Source organism: Aquarana catesbeiana, linkage group LG04 (genome assembly GCF_042186555.1).
Source record: "Aquarana catesbeiana isolate 2022-GZ linkage group LG04, ASM4218655v1, whole genome shotgun sequence".
Lineage (NCBI taxonomy): Eukaryota > Metazoa > Chordata > Amphibia > Anura > Ranidae > Aquarana > Aquarana catesbeiana.
In genome coordinates this window covers 117,733,901-117,755,428 of record NC_133327.1, presented here as the reverse complement: position 1 = coordinate 117,755,428, position 21,528 = coordinate 117,733,901, and the positions used below count along the sequence as shown (strand labels likewise).

General features: G+C 41.6%; 1 protein-coding gene across 1 annotated transcript in view; it reads right to left on the bottom strand.

Annotated features, from left to right (window-relative positions):
- Positions 1-659: 659 nt before the first annotated feature.
- Positions 660-21,528, bottom strand: part of SLC35G2 (solute carrier family 35 member G2) — a 63,484-nt gene continuing 42,615 nt past the window's right edge. Inside the window, exon 2 of the mRNA XM_073625488.1 lies at positions 660-6,097. Coding sequence (XP_073481589.1) covers positions 4,843-6,081 — 1,239 coding nt within the window. The 5' untranslated portion in view covers positions 6,082-6,097 and the 3' untranslated portion in view covers positions 660-4,842. The remainder of the gene's footprint in view (positions 6,098-21,528) is intronic.

Sequence of the window (21,528 nt, the reverse complement as noted above, 5' to 3'; positions counted from 1 at the left end):
TAAGGGACCCCCTGTACTGTTCTAGCAGTATTCTAACTTAAATGTACAAGTACTAACGATCACGGGGGTTTATGGGGACTGGAGCTCCACTTTAAGTCACTGAACTAGAGCTCACATTACTGAAAGGTTCACTTTACTGCCAGCCTCACCTCACCAGGATAAAAGAAAATACCCAGTACTATGAGTTCTATGGAAAGTATGTGACTTACCCACCTTCCTCAAATGTGGTAACACTACATGCTTGAATAACCCATTTCTAGGCACAAGAACTGTCAAGCGGGAAGCCAACCAGCATTTAAGTGAGCCTTTTGCATTGCCTTTCCTGGGAATATAGATACATATGTATTGTATACTACATATACAAATTAGATGAGACAGATGAGTAGATAAGTTACATTTTTTTTCTAGCTAGCTTGAAAGGGTGATGGTGACCCCCTGAATGCTGTTTTGAAAATTGCCCTGACCATGTGCAAATTTCCCTCTTTGCTAGTTTCAAACAAATCAGAATGGCTGCCATATTCTGAATTTGGTACACACACACACACACACACACACACACACACTTGTAAAGGTGATGTCTGGGCAGCTGGCCATTAGCGCATTCACAATTCAACCCAACCTTCTTTTTTTTTTTTTTTAATTAAAACACTACTCAGCACTTTCAAGTATTTTTTTTATTGTGCAGTTAACACTTATAGACAAAAAACATGGCACTCCTTCACTAGAACATTAGAAAAATACATTGCAGATTGGTGGAATGTTGTCTTGACATGGCAGTGAGTTGGATGTTTTCATCTAGTCTTTGTGATTTCTCTACCAACACATTATGTTTTGGGGATATACAAGCAATTCCTCAGTCTTTTACTCAGTTAAAAGCACCTTTGTTTATGAAAAAAGTGCAGCGTTGTGTTGAATGAACAGAGGATTCCCAGGACAATGAGCTTATATAGATTTCCTATGAGCCTTTACTTTTATCACTTCCTTTTCAAGAGCACATTGCTAGGAGGAAATCTTGGGAAACAAATGACACGCAGAATAGTTCAATGCTGAATGAATAGGTGGATAAAGTATAAGCATACATATTTTATTAACCAAGCAAATATTTTCAGTAATGAATATATTACTGGAAAGAATGCTTTCAATTATTTGACATTAAGCTATACTCATCTATATTATGTCAAACATTTAAAATATTTTTGAATATTACCTGTAGTATGGGTCAGTAGCATGACTAAGACCTTGTGAACATTGCCCTGGTGCAAGAAACTGTGGAATTTAGGCATGGGTGAAATGTACAGGCACACTGTCCACCCTGCTGCCCGCAGCCTGTCAAAGTCTATGAGAGGTTGACAGCTGCTGAAACTGGATGGTGCACCAAATTGTATTTACATTTGCAGACTGTTTGCATTTCAGGCATTTATTCCTGAGCGCTTACTACACTAAACATAAGTGCCGCTCAGTGCACCATCTAGTTTTAGCAGTTGTCAGCTTCACAGACTTTGAAGGGCAGTGAGGCTGGACAGTGTGCCTGTACCTTCCACCCATGCCTAAATGTTGGAGCCTCGTGCACCAGTGCTCAATTATCAATGTGCATGAGGCCTTAAAAACAGAAACACTATAACTATAAAAGGTCATGATGATCCATACAAAAAACAGATGTGATTATGTAATCCATGTTTGCTCAACCTGTGGCCCTCCAGCTGTTGCGAAACTACAAGTCCCATCATGCCTCTGCCATTGGGAGTCATGCGTGTCAGCCTTACAATGCCTCATGGGACTTGTAGTTTCAAAAGAGCTGGAGGGCCATAGGTTGAGCACCCATGATAAGCTGACAACCAGTCTCTAAAATATAATTTTATCATGCTCATGCTGCCTGGTGCTGGGGCAAGAAAGAGTGGACTGAGCTGAATTATTTAGTACAAGCAAAAACTCTGCCTAACAAGTGCTACTGTGTTGTTTCACAATGAAGGTGGTCATGGTGTTTGACTCTGCAGTTACTTTCCTTTTAATTTCTTTCTACTTTACAATTCCTCCAGACTAGGAAAGGGACACCAAGGAGAGACATATATCACAGGTGCTAGGTGTGTTTTATCATTTTCCCACCAGTGTGAGTGTGCCTTTAAAATGTGCTTTGAGGAAAATATCCCTTTCATGCTTTCCAAACTGTAAGACGTGAACCATTGATGATAATCATTTATACTCTGTATACTGCTTTTGGAGTTTAAGGAAGGGCCAGCTAGTGCCCGTGGAAGTGAACATTTCCAGTCTGTGGTCCTAATTGGCAAATCTATTGTGTAGATGTGATTGCAATGAAAGAACAAATTGACACCTTCCTAGCGCTAATGTGGGCATTCTGATTTACAGTAAGACCCAGACAAGTGTTGTTTTATTCTCTGTCAACTATTTTTATGAGGGCATATAAAAGTAGGGTTCTTCATCCAAGACACAACTACAAGTTATGGATGTTAATGTGTAAGCATGGTAAGTATCATGCAGAGACTTAATTGTGGCAGGATCACAGGTAGTATTTAGACACGGTACAGAACATGCCAATAACACACAACCAATGAAAGCTTAGCACACATTGCATAATCATTGCCCATTGTCTTTTTTTCTGTTTGTTGAATGCCTGAAATACTTTAGTGTCCTCACTGGTCAGAAAAATGACCAGTTTGGTTAGCCTGGTGGATCACAAGATTCCAGACTAGGATTTTAAACTCTGCAATGGTGGCTCCTCCATTTGGGTATATCAGAGAATTATCAGCTCCACTGTGTATGAAGGGGCAGATAGTCTCTCATAATTGCATGAATAGGAAAAACAACAAGGGATATACAGGAAATTACAAGTCTGGTTTGAAGGAACCCTCTATGTGCCATTCTAGAGGTTTTCACATTGGAACATCTTCCTAGTACTCAAGATCATGATGCGCCTCCCCACAAATGTCAGGGGGTCAGGGCTCCCAATGTGTATTAGGTTTAAGGGAGTTCTGAGGATAACAAGATCCAGCTGTAGGCTATACCCACAGTGACACCCTCATCTGTGGGTCAAAGCATGTTGAAAGATCCAATGCTAATTATAGGAGGATGGCCATCCAAGCAAGCTTTTCATGGCAATATCTAGCATTATATACTGACATTAGTATTCTCAAAAGACTCAAAGGAGGGTTGTACTGCATAGACTCTTTGCCAATCTGTCCAACACGAGATAAAACAAATTCCATTATATTTTTTAAAGCCACAATGTGCACAAAAAAACACTCCCCTGCTTTTAAAACGTTTCTCCTAAAATACATCATATAAACAAAATTGCAATGTGCCTTCTCTGTAAGGCAGGAGACAAAGCCATAAACCTCCAGTCAAGTCTGCCATCCATGTGTGACAGTTGCTATTTGCTGAGCGCTGTGTATTTCTGAAAAAAAAAATATGTTTGGCACATCAAATATTTTATGGATGAGTCACAAAGTTTACAGTCTGGTGCTTGAAAAAAAAATGTTTCCCCACTTTGGTGTATTTGGAAAGGAATTACAATAACATTATCTGGTACATAAAATGGAAAACAAAGCTCTGAATGCAACAAAAAATAAAATCTTTAGGATTTCGTATATGAAATTATACTAACTATAACCATACAATGAACAACACATTTTGTGTAGAGTCTGTGTATAAAAGTCAAAAGGGGTTGTGTGTGGTGGCTTACTTTTTGAAGATTCAATTTACAGCATTGAGGAATCTATGAAAATGCAATAAGGGACTCATTTAATGCGAAAGTATAAAAATAATGATGTGCAGTAGCAACAAACCAGATATCAGATTCAACCGTTTAAGGAAACTCCATCCTTAATAAAATTAATACATCATAATATAATTTAAAATATATGATATCATTGATTTAATGACATTAAAATGTACCTTATCAATTCACTCTACAGCTAGCTATGATGTTCTGTTCAAATTTTGTTTTCCTTGCAACCAGAGCAACAGTAGTCAGACTAGATGGCCCCGTGTTCCAACCCAATTATGTAATTAGCTCACTAACTTCCTGAAAGCTTTTTCACAGTATCTTAGAAGATGGTCTTGCTAAAAGTGAAGCTGTCATAAGAAAAATATGAGGGCTGCAATGGCTGACCTCCTTCTGAAAATGCTAGTTTCTTTGAATTTTGCTAACCTTCCCAACAATTTTTAGATCACATACTCGGATATAGTATGGAGGTTAGTTGATGATATGTAAAAAAGTCCTTATCCACAAATGTTCTGGGATGGTAGTGCAACATTAAAGTAGGAAGGTAAATGTGACAGCCAGGCAACTGGCATTTTCAGGGGGACAGCTCTGCAATGGCCGCCTCTGTGGTTCCCTAATGTCAGGTTTCTTTTAAGAAGGTAGCAAGTCCCAAGAACCCACTGAAGTCTTTTGGTGCTGCCTGACCTGCATAGAAGCTATTAGGAATAAAAGGTGTGTTCCAACTATAAGGCAATATAGGAAAACAACCATAATGATTATAAAATTAGTGAGTTTGTGTTATTAAGTAACAAATGATATGCTCATTATGTCAACCTAAAATACCCTTTTTTTGCAACCAACCTCATCAAGATTTAATGCCCTAAAAAATTACATAATTCTCCTAAATGAGGCAGTTGATAAAAGTATTTGTTACCGTATATTAGACTAGTTGTATGTAACAGAAAATAAATTATGTAAAATATATTTTAATATCTATATTTGTCTTTTTTTCATTACTGCCTCCACTATTGCAGTGAAATCCTAAAATTGGTCACTTCATTGGTGGAATGTATAGTAGGCAACATTGTTACAAACACAAGACAGTCAACCAAAGAAATTGTCTCTCATTTAATGGGAGAGTCTAGAATTTCTTGATAATCTTGTCTACCCAATCTTCCTAAGTACAGTTTATAACCAGCCAATGCAAAGACGCTGATTATGATGACTGCTCCACCTATTAGGTCGTAAGCACTGGGAAACATGCGTAGGACAAGAAGTTGTAGGATCATGGCTACAACAATCTCCAAATGCTGCACTGTGCTGACCAAGGCTGGGTGAAATTTATATAAAGCATAATAAACACCAAGAAATGCCACAGTAGAACATAGACAGATTGCAAAAAGGTAGCCCCAGGTTTCTCCATCTAAAGGAATAATAGGCTCTTGAAGGACAAACATTGTGCAGGCTCCCCAAATACTCCCAGTCCACCCAAAGGTGAAAAGAGCAGTCCACATGCTGACCTTCTCTTTAATGGACCTGTAGACTATCATGGAAAGTGCTGTTGTAAGTCCAGCCATTACTGTCATAGTATAACCAAATGCTTCTTTCCAGACACCAAGAAAGGAGTTCTCTTCATTAACAATATTTGGAATCATAACCAAACATGCCCCGAACACACTGCAAACAACAGTGATCATGTCTACATTTGGCATGTGTTCATCCAATAACAAGAAGGCCAGAACAGCACTAAAAACAGTGGTGGTTGCTCTCCACATAATTGTGCCATTGCTTGGAGGGACAATAGAGAATGAGGTGTAGGCACAAGTAATGGAAATGACATTGCACACACCATAGAATAACAACCGTAGTCTGTACCCCGGAGGTCCAAAAGGAGCTTCTTTATAATAGCACACCATAATTACAGAGAGGACTTGTATGACAGAACGAATGAATATTAACTCCAGAGATGGCACTTTGGAACGGTCAGAAACCAGTCTAGTAATAAGTGCTACACATCCATGAGCCATAGCTGACCCAAAGAGTACTGCCCACATTTTCCGGGATTGAAATATAGAGCTGTCTGCAAAGCTTTGTAACTGCTGAGCAAGATCATTATCAGGATCTTGCGTCTGTTTTGGGCGAGCATCCATAGTCCCAAACAAGGTTCTTCCTTTCTTCTTTGCATCACCTAGTAATCTTTTCTTAGGGTTCTCCTCTACAAAACCCCCATTTTCTTCACTGGTATCTTCATTTCCCTCATCTCCAGGCTGTGGATAGTGGGATGTGTATTTAACTGTCACAGTGTTGGGATGTATTTTTACCCTTTTCTTGGATGAGTAAGGTTTGGATGGAGATTTATCCATGTCTTCAAATCTTTGCCTGTAAATTGTAAAAAAGAAAAAAAAACACAATTGTTTTAAATATGGATTAGGACAATGGTAAATGTAAATAGAATACTTATCCTAAATTAGAACTAAAGGGCTGTACACAGGGGCCAAATGTCGGGTGGCATCGACCTGTTCAATAGAAACCAACCAACATTCGGCCCAAGTGTACGGCAGCCGGTCCGACAGAAGCCAGCTGTTTGGCTGGCTTCTATCAAAGGGGCATTAACGAAAAAGGTCTGCCAATCGGCTGAGAGCGCTGACCGGTGTGTTCTGGCAGCGAGGCTGCCCCCCTGTCACAACACAATAGCATAGCGGAGTGGTCGCTGTACTAACATCCGATTGGTAGTATAGTAGCTCCTCCCGAGCTCTTCAGTTTTCTTTTGTTCAGCCTGCTGGGTTGAAAGAAAAAAAAAACTGTTAGTGTGTACCAGACTTAAAGGCTAGAGTAAAGAATAGAGTAAGGGAGGGTTACAACCCCTTATATCAACTTCATATACCTCCTCCAGATTGGTGCCACTTCATAATCCACCAGATTGTCTCTACGACAAAATCTCATCCTTGTCCTGCCCCAACTTGGCCAATTCTGTCTACAACAGGTCACTGTCATCCACCCTGGATACCTTTGCCCCGCTCACTACACACAGAATCAGGCCCCGACCACTACAACCCTGGCAGACAGACAATACCAGAAGCCTCAAAAAAACGTAGCCGCACTCTTGAGTATCTGTGGCATAAGACTAAGTCACAAAAATAAGATCGAGACAATTCGTCTCGAGATCTCTGCTCTACAGATATCTCCCTAACTTTACACTCCTTGTCCTCCTGCACATTCAATCCTTCCCTCTTTTAACCCAGCTACTATAGAGAAAGTCACTAAACTTTTTTCTAACGCCCACCTAACTTCTTGCCCCCTGGACCCTGTTCCTTCTCAAATACTACGGTCACCATCTGACTCTACCCTACACTCTTTAACTCATATCTTCAACCTCTCACTCTCTACTGGCATCTTCCCCAACCCTCTAAAACATTCGCTAGTCACTCCCATACCAAAAAAGGCCTTGCTAGACCCTACCAATCTTAACAACCTAAGACCCATCTCTTTACTCCCTTTTGCCTCCAAACTCCTTGAATGTTTAGTCTACAACGGACTGAGCAACCACCTCATTGAGAATAACCACCTTGATCCCCTTCAGTCTGGATTTCGCCCACAGCACTCCACAGAAACTGCCCTCTTAAAACTCACAAACAACTTACTAACAGCCAAAACCAACGGTCATTATTCCGTACTCTTACTCTTCGACCTTTCCGCTGCCTTTGGTACAGTTGACCACCCCCTCCTCCTCAAAAAACTAAATTTGCTTGGTCTCCATGGCTGCACTCCCCATCTGTTCGAATCTTACCTAACTCATCGCACCTTCAGTGTCACTTACAACTCCACTTCCTCCTCTCCAACCAACTCCTCTTACCGTTGGGGTCCCCCAAGGTTCTGTCCTTGGACCTCTACTATTCTTGATCTACACATCCTCACTGGGTCAGCTGATAGCCTCCCATGGCATCCACTACCATTTATATGCTGATGACATCCAAATCTATCTCTCTGCCCCTCAGCTCACCCCATCAATCTCCTCACGCATCACTGAATTACTAACAGACATATCAGCCTGGATGTCAAACCACTTCCTCAAACTGAATCTATCTAAAACTGAGCTCTTAATATTTCCTCCCCCCCGTGCCTCCTCCCCTGACTTCTCTGTCAAGATCAATGGCACATCTATCAGTCCGTCCCCACATGCCAGGGTGCTAGGGGTAACCTTAGACTCTGAACTGTCCTTTCAGGCCTACATACAATTCCTGTCCAAATCATGCCGTCTTAGCCTCCACAACATTTCCAGAATACGCCCCTTTTTAACTAATGACACCACCAAGCTTCTAATTCACTCCCTGGTTATATCTCGCCTCGACTACTGCAACTCCCTCCTCATTGGATTACCTTTACAAAGACTATCCCCTCCTTCTGTCCATAAAGTCTCATCCACCTTGCCAACCATTCAGTGTCCTCCACCCCTCTCTGCCAAACCCTCCACTGGCTTCCGCTCACCCAACGATTAAAAATCAAAGTACTAACAATAATTTACAAAGCCATCCATAACTCTGCCCCCAGCTACATCACTAACCTAGTCCCAAAATACCAAGACTTCCTTCTCTCTAGCTCCCCTGTCACCTCCTCCCATGCTCGCCTCCAAGATTTCTCCAGAGCTTCTCCCATCCTTTGGAATTCCCTACCCCAATCTATCCGACTGTCCCCTAATCTATCCATCTTTAGACGATCTCTGAAAATCCTACTCTTTAAAGAAGCCTATCATGCTTCTAATGCCCCGTACACACGGTTGGATGTTCCGACGGAAAATGTGTGATAGGACCTTGTTGTCGGAAATTCCGACCGTGTGTAGGCTCCATCACACATTTTCCATCAGATTTTCCGACACACAAAGTTTGAGAGCAGGATATAAAATTTTCCGACAACAAAATCTGTTGTCGGAAATTCCGATCGTGTGTACACAAATCCGACGGACAAAGTGCCACGCATGCTCAGAATAAATAAAGAGATGAAAGCTATTGGCCACTGCCCCGTTTATAGTCCCGACGTACGTGTTTTACGTCACCGCGTTTAGAATGAACGGATTTTCCGACAACTTTGTGTGACCGTGTGTATGCAAAACAAGTTTGAGCCAACATCCGTCGGAAAAAATCCTAGGATTTTGTTGTCGGAATGTCCGAACAAAGTCCGACCGTGTGTACGGGGCATTACACTGTTTTACTTCCTCCATTAGCTCATCCCCCACAGCTATTACCTTTTGTCAATTGACCCTTCGTTTTTAGATTGCAAGCTCTAATGAGCAGGGCCCTCTTATTTCCTCTTGTACCAAATTGTAATGTAACTGTAATGTCTGCCTTTATTTTGTTAAGCGCTGCGCAAACTGTTGGCGATATATAAAACCTGTATAATAATAATGCTAATAATAATAATACATTTGAGAACAAGACTTATAACTTTAACAATATGTGTTCATTTTTGCTCACAATAAATAAGTATATAAGTGTATGTAATAATACACCAATATACACTCCTGTGCTAAAGGATAAGTGTAAATTATCATAAATAAAACTCGGTAAGTGCAAAAAATATTATTTGAGTTGCTGCTCTTAAAAGGTGACTGTGCCTTTTGAAATGTGAAAGTCAGTGTAAGAGTGCTACCCAACATTAAATTCAATGTGTAATAAATTCATATAACCATAGCACAGTTATATACCATAGTGCAATATAACTAGCTGGTTAATCAAATTATTAAATAAATGACAATAAATGAATTCCACATAAAGTTCATAAGCTTTCACAATCTTCATAGTGCAGATTCAAATTTACATTGTGCAAATAAAGTGCCAAGTGTGCTGAAACAAATATTCTGTGCAATCCTTGCTCCCCTCCAGTGTGCCCTCTCACTCACCAGATGCTATGGACTCCCATAATAGAAGTCTTTCTCGCTTGTGTAGATGGCTGGGCTTTGTTGTCCTTCAGGCTGTATCTCAGGCTGTGCATAGTTACATCAAACTATCGATGCCCCCCGCTGAAACCAACGCCTGTGGAAGGAATTCCACATCCTTACCACTCTTATAGTAAAGAACCCTTAACGCAGTTTAAGGTTAACTGCTTGCAGCCCGCTGGCCGTCATATTGTGGCCAGGCGGCGCAGCTCTTGTTCTGGGCGGGCGTCATATGACGTCTGTCCATTTAAACAGGGCATGCACGCGATCGTGTGCGCGCAGCCCTGTACCTTCGGTGGCGGCATGTCACGGAGACACCGCTCGCCACCGAGGGGGGTGAACAGACATTGGGCATGGCTGTTTACCACGTGATCGTGGCCATGTGTCTTATTAAACTCCCTTCCGCGAAAAAGTTTTATCCCTATTGTGGGGTCACCAGTATGGTATTTGTAAATTTAAAACATATCACCTCTCAAGCGCCTCTTCTCCAGAGCGAATAAGTTCAATGCTCGCAACTTTTCTTCATAACTAATATCCTCCAGACCCTTTATTAGCTTTGTTGCCCTTCTTTGTACTCACTCCATTTCCAGTACATCCTTCCTGAGGACTGGTGCCCAGAACTGGACAGCATACTCTAGGTGAAGCCAGACCAAAGTCTTGTAGAGTGGGAGAATTATCGATTTATCCCTGGAGTTAATCTCCTTTCTAATGCATTCCAATATTCTGTTTACTTTGTTAGTAGCAGCTTGGCATTGGATGCCATTGCTGAGCCTATCATCTACTAGGACCCCCAGGTTCTTTTTTCATCCTAGATTCCCCCAGAGGTTCACCCCTTAGTGAGTAGATTGCATCTATATCTTGCCACCCAAATGCATTATTTTACATTTTTCTACATTAAACCTCATTTGCCCACCCCATTAATTTGTTCAGATCTTCTTGCAAGGTTTCCACATGCTGCGGAAAAGTTATTGCCCTGCTTAGCTTAGTGTCATCTGCAAATACAGAGATTGATCTGTTTACCCCATCAGGTCATTTATGAACAAATTAAACAGGATTGATCCTAGCACAGAACCCTGGGGGACCCCACTACCCACCCCTGAAAATTCTGAGTATTCCCCATTTATCACCACCCTCTGAACTTGCCCTAGTAGCCAGTTTTCAATCCATGTACTCACCCTGTGGTCCATGCCAACGGACCTTACTTTGTACAGTAAACTTTTATGGGGAACTGTGTCAAATGCTTTTGCAAAATCCAGATACACCACATCTACGGGCCTTTGTATCTCAAGTTATCTTCAGTGTACGCTCATAGGGTAATAATAAATGGCAGAGAGAAGAAATGTAGTGTTAATTCTGTTTATTTTAACAATAAAAACATCTACTCACATGTAAAAACACGCTGTAACGTATAAAAAATGGAAACTGGAAGTAGGCATCGACTTGTGTCTCACTGTCCGGAAAAAGACGTCACCACTCACGGTCAACTGATGCGTTTCGTCCATCCCTCGAGACGTTATTAAAGGATATCCTTTGATTATGTCTCGTGGGAGGGGCAAAACACGTCAGGGACCGCGGGTGGTGACGTAATTTCCGGTCAGTGAGACACAAGTCGATGCCTACTTCCGATTTCCATTTTTTTTATACAATACAGCGTGTTTTTATATGTGAGTGGATTTTACTTGTTTTTATTGTTAACATAAACAGAATTACACTATATTTCTTCTCTCTGCCATTTATTAATACCCTATGAGCGCACATTAATGAGCGATAACTTGAGCTACAGCCTGAGATACAGCCTGAAGGACAACAAAGCCCAGCCATCCACAAAAGCTCCCCTCCTGTGTGAGTGAGTGAGAGGGCACACAGGAGGGGAGCACGGATTGCATGGAATATTTGTTTCAGCACACTTGGCACTTTATTTGCACAATTAAAATTTGAATCAGCACTATGAAGATTGTGGAAGCTTATGAACTTTATGTGGACTATATTTACTTTATTGTCATTTATCAATTCGTTCGATTAACCAGCTAGTTTATGTTGCACTATGGTATATAACTGTGCTATGGTTATATGAATTTATTACACATTGAATTTAATGTTGGGTAGCACTCTTACACTGATTTTCACTTTTTTGCTCACGGTCTCACCTCGTATGACAGTATTTTGAAACCTGCCGTAAACATTGCTTTATTAGTTACAGTGAATATGTTGGTAAAATTAAAGCGGGGTTCCACCCAAATTTTGAACATTATCTCTATGCATTCTCTTCCTTGCCTAGATGCTGACATGCTGTGTAAAAAAATTTAAATCGCCGTAATTACCTTTTTTTTTCTAATCTTCTTAGCACTTCCTGGTTTTCCTCCCATGGGAGTAGGCGTGTTTCTAGCCTCTCCCAGACCTCCCACAGTCCCCTGGGAGCTAGTCTCAGGCTTCCCAGCATGCATTGTGCAACAGCATCATCACAACATCTCGGTGAATGCTGGGAGCACAGCATTCACTGCATCCAGGAAATACATGCTTGTGGGCTTCAAATGCCCACAATGAAGATGGAAACCGCCTTCAGTGAATTTTATAAGTTATTCTTTACAACTAAATCAGACACAGGCGGACTTATTACACAGAACATGTGAGTAGATAATGATGAGAAGAAAAGTTTTTGAATGAACTCCAAAAAAAAAAAAGATAGATAGGTGGACCCCCGCTTTAAATCCATTGCTATGTTTCCATGGAGTTTCTCACCTTCACACACAACAGGTAAAATCCTGTAGCTAAGCTCTTTATTAATATATTTTTTTGTAAAGTTTATACTCATGACAGTAAATCAATTTTCAGTTTTCAGCTTTTTATCTTTTATTATTATATTTTGTTCTATATGACAATAAAATAATGTGGCATTTAATTTGAGCCAAATGTTTGTGTAGCCTGCCAGAGCAATCTGTCTGGGCCCTCACAGTTTCTTTCTATGCATGGTTTATGCATTTTTCTTGGTAGATCTGTGAACTGTGCAATTAGAATTTGCCCACTGAGAACCAAACTGCTAACAGTTGAGTGATCGTTGGTTCGAAGTGTACAAAGGCAGAGAAGGCAATCTGTCTCTCTCTTCCCCCAACCTCCTTGTGCCTTGTGTGGTTATGACGCCTCTTTTTATTAGTGTGATGCTGAAGCTATCTAGTTGGTCGGGTAAGCTGAGTGCAAAAAAAAGCAATTGGCCTAAAATGAAAGAAGTATAAATGTGACCCTACGTTTAAGAATTGTAGTTCCTGAACAACTGGTGGGCCATAGTTTGGAGACCCCTGCTCTATGTTATCAGTGTCTTATGTATATGTTAACTTCTTCTGTTAAGATATTTTGACGAATTATGTATTTACTTATTATAGAATATACTTGTACAGTGAAGTTTGCCTTAAATTTTGTAATCATTCAATGAATATGTATATATTTGAGGCCAGGCTAGTTTGAAACATGCCCGTGTAAACAAACAGGATCTCCCTTACTATTGTTTGAGAAGTTGGATGTAGATATACACATTAATGCAGAGATCTCTTGGTTGTAGTCCCCAAGAGATACTGTATAAAAAGCAAATTGTACTATATAGCCTAGCAGCAAAATAGTTTTGGGTTATCATACAAATTGGAGAAGATATTTTTAATCAACGTCAGCAAAATAAACTTAACAGCAACCCTTCTATAAGTTTCAATACTAGAGATTTAAAATTTTAGTTAAAGCAAAAACATATATTTTTCCTTAAAGAGGAACTTCAGTCAAACTTTATACATTTTGAAAAATATACATGCAGCATATAAAAAGTTTGATTATGTGATTTATCCACTTCATTTTTTAAAAATCTGTCTTTTTCAATGAAAAAGGTAGGCTGTAACTGCACTCATCCTTCAGTATGTCACTGTGGCCATTTTAACTGGCTGAAGCCAGCGCTCTTCTGCACTACAAACACAGTGCTTCCAACCCTTTGTGTGTGTACATGTTTGCTCTGGTACGTTTGTTTCATATTGGCTGGCTCTTCCTCTGATGCAGAAAATTGTCTCCAACCGTCTCCACCCTCCCCCAGCCAACTTTGGCCCTACTCCTGTTGTCCCCTGCCCTACTCCACCCTCCCCCAAAATCTCATGATAAAAAAAAAAAGAAGAAAAAGAAATAAAAGCCCGAAGACTCCTGGGATTTGTGATGGATTTTATCAAAGGAGGCAATAATAGTAGAGTTTCCTACATCAATAGCGTAAGGGAATAAAGCAGGAAATAGACAAGACATATTAAAAAAAGTGCTTGGAGATAGAAATTTCTACTTTTCCGTGCATTGGTATTCTAAGATGAAGAGAGAATGCTAAAATAAGCCAGTATAAAAAGACACTGAAGGTCTGCTTTACATTGAAAATGCAAAGTGGATCCTGCTGACACATTCTATTTGAGTTGAGACGTGAATTCATATGTCCCAGGAGTTGTGCTATTGATATTAGTAGGGTGACAGTATCGTTACAGTTGCTGCAATTAAAGGCATTGAATGGCTGGTTCAGCTAACTGTGCTTATATCTAGTTATTAAAGTGTACCATTACCAGCTATAAATGCCTAAGCTAAACTATCTGAGATATAGCAGTCCCAATAAAATTTTCGCTGTGCTGCTGGGGACCACAGATGTTCCTATTCAAATAGTGACTCTCTGAAAATGGTACTTAGAGAACCTCCCCACCGATCAAGCGTGCAAGTGGGAGTTGTGTCTTGAAGTCAGTGTATTTTGGGGGGCTCTGGTGGCTTAGTGAAGCAGAATATTTTAACACTAAATGTTTGGACTCTTTACAGTTTCAGCTATCAGCAAAATTGCTTATCTTAGGTAATGTCAGCTTTTATAGACTGTACAAGTTAGTTTTATAGTATACACTAAAGTTTGGGCAATAAAAAACTATTCAGTGCATCTCTGCCACACATGCACATGTGCTGTGCCAAGTGCCAGATTAAACTCTGTGGAGGCCCCTAGGCAGTTGAAGCTTTGGGGTCTTCCTCACAGGTTTCTCAAGGTTTTTCGTGCACTCACTATAGTGGGATAACATTGAACTAAGTAGCGTGCATGTCGGCCGCTAGATGGAGAAGACCATGACTACTGTACAAACACGCAGGTTGCACCAAACTTTTTACAAACTGACAGCTGAAAGAAGATGAGTTTTTAAGAGACAAAATGTAATGTGAACCTGATGTCTATGGTTTATGTACTTGAAGTTGTTATTGGGTACATTACATTAATACAGTATTTTCTCTATATAGAGTAATTAAGTAGTAGTAGTAGTTTTAAAAAGCTTGAATGTAATTTTCTTTCAAGATCAAATAAATATTATTTTGATCAGTTTTCATGGGGTCCTTAAACAGCATGAGGCCCATGGTCAGGTGCCTACTCTGCCTATCTGGTAATCTGGTACTAGCTTTGCCAGTGTGCAGTCTGTCTGTGTGCTGTCTGTTTTTGTGTAGTATGTGCACTGAAACTGTGAATCTGCCTGTGTCTTGTGACTAAGTATGTGGTCTGTTAGCAGTCTGCTTGCGTGCTGTAGCTGAATGTGTGATCTGCCCATGCTCTATGGTTGTGCTGTGTGTGTGTGTGGTCTGCGTGCTGCAACTGTCTTCGTGGTGACTGAGTGTGGCTGTCTGTGCTGTGACTGTCTGTACTGTGACTGTCTGTACTGTGACTGTTTGTGCTGTGACTAAGTGCATACCTCCTAACTGTCCCTGATTTAGAGGGACTGTCCCTGATTTGGAACAAAGTCCCTCTCTCCCTCTGTCCTCCTCATTTGTCCCTCATTTTGGTCTGATCTATATAGTTGTATATAAAATTCTCTATTTATCTTTCAAAAAGTGTTTCCCAGTGCTAAACCTTTCATCCAGTTTGTAAATTGCTGCATTTGTAAATTTCAACAATCTGTATCAAGGAATAGTAGTGGTAAAAAGCACTTGTGGGTTTAACTAATAATTTTTTTGTATAATTTTCCTTTAAGGGAGCGTGGCAGGGTGTGTGTCCTATGCCTAATTACTTTTGCTAATAAGTGTCCCTCGTTCCCATCTCAAAAAGTTGGGAGGTATGTAAGTGTGCTGTGATTGTCTGTGCTGTGACTTATGCCCTGTACACATGGTCGGACTTTCTGACGGAAAATGTGCGATCAGAGCTTGTTGTCGGAAATTCCGACCGTGTGTGGGCTCCATCTGACTTTTTCCATCAGAATTTCCGACACACAAAGTTTGAGAGCTGGCTCTAAAATTTTCTGACAACAAAATCCATTTGCGTAAATTACGATCGTGTGTAGACAATTCCGACGCACAAAGTGCCACGCATGCTCAGAATCAAGCAGAAGAGCCGCCCTGGCTATAGAACTTCATTTTTCTCGGCTCGTTGTACGTGTTGTACGTCACCACATTCTTGACATTCGGAATTTCTGACCAACTTTGTGTATCTTGTATGTATGCAAGACAAGTTTGAGCCAACATCCGTCAGAAAAAATCCAATGGATTTTTTTGTCGGAATGTGCAATCGTGTGTACAGGGCATAAGTGTGCTGTGACTGTCTGTACTTTGACTTACTATGCTGTGACTGTCTGTACTGTGGATGTCTGTGATGTTACTGTGTGTGCTGTGACTGCCTGTGCTGTGACTGCCTGTGCTGTGACTGCCTGTGCTGTGACTGTCTGCGCTGTGACTGAGTGCTGTGACTGTCTGTGCTGTGACTGTCTGTCCTGTGACTGTGCTGTGACTCTGTCCTGTGACTGTGCTGTGACTGTCTGTCCTGTGTCTGTGCTGTGACTGTCTGTCCTGTGACTGTGCTGTGACTGTCTGTCCTGTGACTGTGCTGTGACTGTCTGTCTGTCCTGTGTCTGTACTGTGACTGTTGGTGCTTTGACCGAGTGTTCTGTGACTGTCTGTCCTGTGACTGTGCTGTGACTGTCTGTGCTTTGACCGAGTGTTCTGTAACTGTCTGTGATGTGTCTTAGCTGTGACTGAGTATTCTGTGACTCACTATTCTGTGACTGTCTGTGCTGCGACTGTCTGTGATGTGACTGAGTGTCAGGAAGCTAGTTGTTAGTTAATTTAGACAGGGTATAATTCCCAATCCTCATTAAATTAGTAGGTACGATGCCCGGCAGGTGTGGAGATGAGACTCGGCGTACATCTTGCGGCATGTATGTGTTCCTTGATCATCTGATGGAGGGCGAATACTACTGTGCAAAATGTAAGCACATTGTTTCCCTGGAAGCCCAGGTTCTGAATCTAGGGAAGCAACTGTCAGCACTGAGAAGTTCCTCCATACTAAAGGAGAGCCGGGAACGTACCCAGCAACTGCTGACAGGGGCCAGTACAGAGGCGGGTGGAGACAAAGAGGTGCAGCACTAGAAACGAGTAGATGGGTGATATTCAGGAAGGATAGAGCGGAAAGTGCCAGGGAGGCCAATCCTGGGCTGGAGCATCCCAATAAGTACGCTCCATTGAGTGACATTGGTGAAACCGGTCAGGGACCAGCACTGCTTGAGCTGAGGGACTCTCCTAGCTGCCAGGAGAAGTTCTCCTTCAGTGAGAGTGGGGGGAAGTGAAGGGAAAGGATAGACGGATTCTGGTGGTAGGGGACTCAGTTCTTAGAAGGACAGAGAGGGCAAACTGTGACAAAGACCTGAAGCGCCGAACTGTATGCTGTCTCCTGGACGCTCGGGTTCGGCACACCACGGATCTGGTGGACAGATTACTGGGAGGGGCTGGGGAAGACCTGGCTGTCATGGTGCACGTTGGCACCAATGACAAAGTCAGAGGCAGATGGAGTGTGCTAAAGAACGATTTTAGGGATTTAGGAGCTAAATTGAGGAAAAAGGACCTCCAAGGTAGTATTCTCAGGAATACTACCGGTACCTCGAGCCACACCAGAAAGGCAGAGGGAAATTAGGGAAGTAAACAAGTGGCTGAGGAGCTGGTGTAGTAAGGGGGGGTTTGGGTTCCTGGAGAACTTCTCAGTTGGTCACCAGTTCTATAGAAGGGACGGACTGCACCTAAATGAGGAGGGTGCAGATCTGCTGGGTGTGAAGATGGCCAAAAAAAGTCAGAGGAGTTTTTAAACTAGGCGACAGGGGGGAGGGTCCAAAGGTAGAGATAGTCAGCAATGAACATATTCCAGAGGGTAGTATTGGGGGCATTAGTGGTAGGATGACTAAAGCACATAAACCCGAGGTAAGTATAGTAACAAGTCCTATTTGCTATCTCGGGACACCCAATAAGAGGATAGTATTCGATCGGTCAAAACCACGTGGCATGTGCACCATTTCCAGGAGCCTGGTGGACAAGATGGGTGAACTAGAGATACTGTTGAACGAGGAGGATTTAGATTTTGTGGGAATTTCAGAGACCTGGTTCAACAGCTCTCATGATTGGCTGGCAATCATTTAAGGGTATTGCCTTTATCGCAGGGATAGAGAGGGTAAAAAAGGGGGGTATGCCTATATATCAAGAATATATATATATATATATATATATATATATATATATATATATATATATATATATATATATATATATATATATATATATATATATATACTTGTACATAATATATTTATTATGTACAAGTGAATGTGAGAGATGACATCAATAAGGGAGCTAGGGAGGAGGTGGAATCCTTATGGGTAGAGCTCCAAAGGGACGAAGCTAAGGGGAAAATAAAACTGGGAGTATGCCAGAGGCCCCCTAACCTGAGGGAGGTGGGGGAGACGGACCTCCTATCACAATATGGATTAGCAGCAAGGATGGGAAGTGTTATCATAATGGGGGATTTTAATTATCCAGGCATAGACTGGGTGGAGGGAACCACGCATTCGTCTAAGGCTTGCCAGTTCCTAAATGTCTTGCAAGACAATTTCATGGGTCAGATGGTAGACACACCAACTATAAACATGGCATTACTAGATCTACTGATTACCAACAATACAGACCTGATCACAGATGTGGAAATATGGGGCAATTTAGAAAACAGCGATCAAAAGGTCAATTGGCTTTAGTATAAATCACACAAATAGGAAACACAAGGGAAACACAAAGACACTGAATTTCAAAAGAGCCAACTTCCCTAAACTATGAACCTTGCTAGAAGATATAAATTAGGATACAATCTTAGAAACAAAGAACACGAAGGAGAGATGGGTTTGCTTTAAGAGCATATTAAATAACGGCATTAACCAATGCATTCCATTGGGAAATAAATTTAAAAGAGCGAACAAAAGTCCTGGATGGCTTAACTCTAATGTAAAAATGCATATAAAAGCAAAGGAGAAGGCTTTCAAAAAATACAAGGCTGAGGGATCATCATCAGCATTCAGACTTTACAAAGAATGCAACAAGGCACGTAAGGGTGAAATTAGGGCGGCTAAGATAGAACACAAAAGACAAATAGCGGAGGAGAGCAAAAAAAATCCCAAGAAATTATTTAAGTTTATAAACAGTAAAAAAGGGAGGACAGACCATATTGGCCCCATAAAGAATTAGGAAGGACATCTGGTTACAAAGGATGGGGAGATGGCAAAGGTATTGAATTTACTCTTCTCCTCAGTCTTCACGAGGAAATCAGGGGGCCTCAGTAACCAAAACTGCAGTGTTTTTCCTCATGACACATCACAGGAAGCACCCTCAGGGCTAACAGAGGACAGAATTAGCAATAGATTTGGGAAACGTAACATTAATTAAACACCAGCACCAGATGGCTTACACCCGAGGGTACTTAGGGAACTCAGTCAAGTAATTGCCAGACCATTGTTCATAATTTTTACTGACCGTCTACTGACTGGGATGGTACCAGCTGATTAGAGAAAAGCCAATGTAGCACCAATATTTAAAAAAAGGGCCAAAATACATCCCTGGGAATTACAGACCAGTTAGCCTAACATCAATAGTATGCAAGCTCTTGGAGGGGATGATAAGGGACTATATACAAGATTTTAGTAATGAAAACGGTATCATTAGCAGTAATCAGCATGGATTCATTAAGAATCGTTCTTGCCAAACCAATCTATTAACCTTCTATGAGGAGGTGAGTTGCCATCTAGATAAAGGAAGGCCCGTAGACGCGGTGTATCTGGATTTCGGAGGATGTCCATGAACGTACTCCCGAACAAGCACTGTCTGCATATCCCTGCAGGTTGCGCGCAAGCGCTGTCTGCATATCCCTGCAGGTTGCGTGTGGTGCGCTCTGTGATCAGCCAGTCTATGAAACTCGGCTGATCACAGATCAGAGTAAGGGGTCGATCCCAGCCCCTTACAACGTGATCAGCTGTCAGCCAATACCGGCTGATCACGTGATGTAAACCGAAGATCGGTAATCTGTATTTTTTTTTCCCTCGCGCTATTAGCGTGAGGGAAAAAAAAAGCTGTTCACCGGCTCCTTTCAGAGGGACATTGGTCCCTCACACAGAAAGCCGCGGCTGCATTTTCTGTACCCACTGTGTCAGCTGCCAGTGCCCACTGTGACACCTACCAGTGCCACCTATCAGTACCTACCTGTGCCACCTACCAGTACCACCCATCAATACACACCAGTGCTGCCAATCAATGCCCATCAGTGTCTCATAATCATTGCCACAGATCAGTGCTGCCTATCAGTGTCACCTACCAGTGCCCATCAGTGCTACCCATCAGTGATCATCAGTGCCACCCATCAGTGCCCTTCAGTGCCACCTATCAGTGCCCTTCAGTGCCAACCATCAGTGCCACCTATCGATGCCGCCTCATCGGTGCTTATCAGTGCCACCCATCAGTGTCCATTAGTGCCAGCTTATCAGTGTCCATCAGTGCCACCTATCAGTGCCCATCAGCGCAGCCTATCGGTGCCCATCAGTGCAGCCTCATCAGCGCACATCAGTGAAGGAGAAAAATTACCTGTTTTCAAAATTTTATAACAAACTATGAAACAGTTTTGTTTTTTTTTTTCAAAATTTTCAGTCCTTTTTTTGTTTTATTTAGCAAAAAATAAAAAATCCAGCAGCAATTAAAAAAACACCAAAAGAAATCTCTATTTGTGTGAAAAAAAATGATAAACATTTCATTTGGGTACAGTGTTGTATGACCGCGCAATTGTCATTCAAATTGCATCAGCGCTGAAAGCTGAAAATTGGTCTGGGCAGGAGGGGGGAGGGGTTTAAGTACCCACACTGCCCAGTAAGCAAGTGGTTAAGTACCCAGTAAGCAAGTGGTTAATGTAGAAAAGTGTAAAATAATGCATTTGGGTGGCAAAAATATGAATGCAATCTATACACTGGGGGGAGAACCTCTGGAAAAGGACCTGGGGGTCCTAGTAGATGATAGATGATAGGCTCAGCAATGGCATGCAATGCCAAGCTGCTGCTAACAAAGCAAACAGAATATTGGCATGCATTAAAAAGGGGATTAACTCCAGGGATAAAGTGATAAATCTCCAGCTCTACAAGACTCTGGTCTGGTCTGGCCGCACCTAGAGTATGCCGTCCAGTTCTGGGCACCATTCCTCAGGAAGGATGTACTGGCAATGGATCGAGTACAAAGAAGGGCAACAAATCTAATAAAGGGTCTGGAGAAGATTAGTTATGAAGAAAGGTTGCGAGCACTGAACTAATTCTCTCTGGAGAAGAGACGCTTGAGAGGGGATATGATTTAAATTTACAAATACCATACTGGTGACCCCACAATAGGGATACAACTTTTTCACGGTAGGGAATTTAACAAGACACGTGGCCACTCACTAAAATTAGAAGAAATGAGCTTTAACCACCTCAATACAGGGCACTTACACCCCCTTCCTACCCAGACCAATTTTCAGCACACTGTACCCATATGAAATTTGCATCCTTTTTTTCACTAGTGGGTTTTTTATTTTTTGTGCTATAAA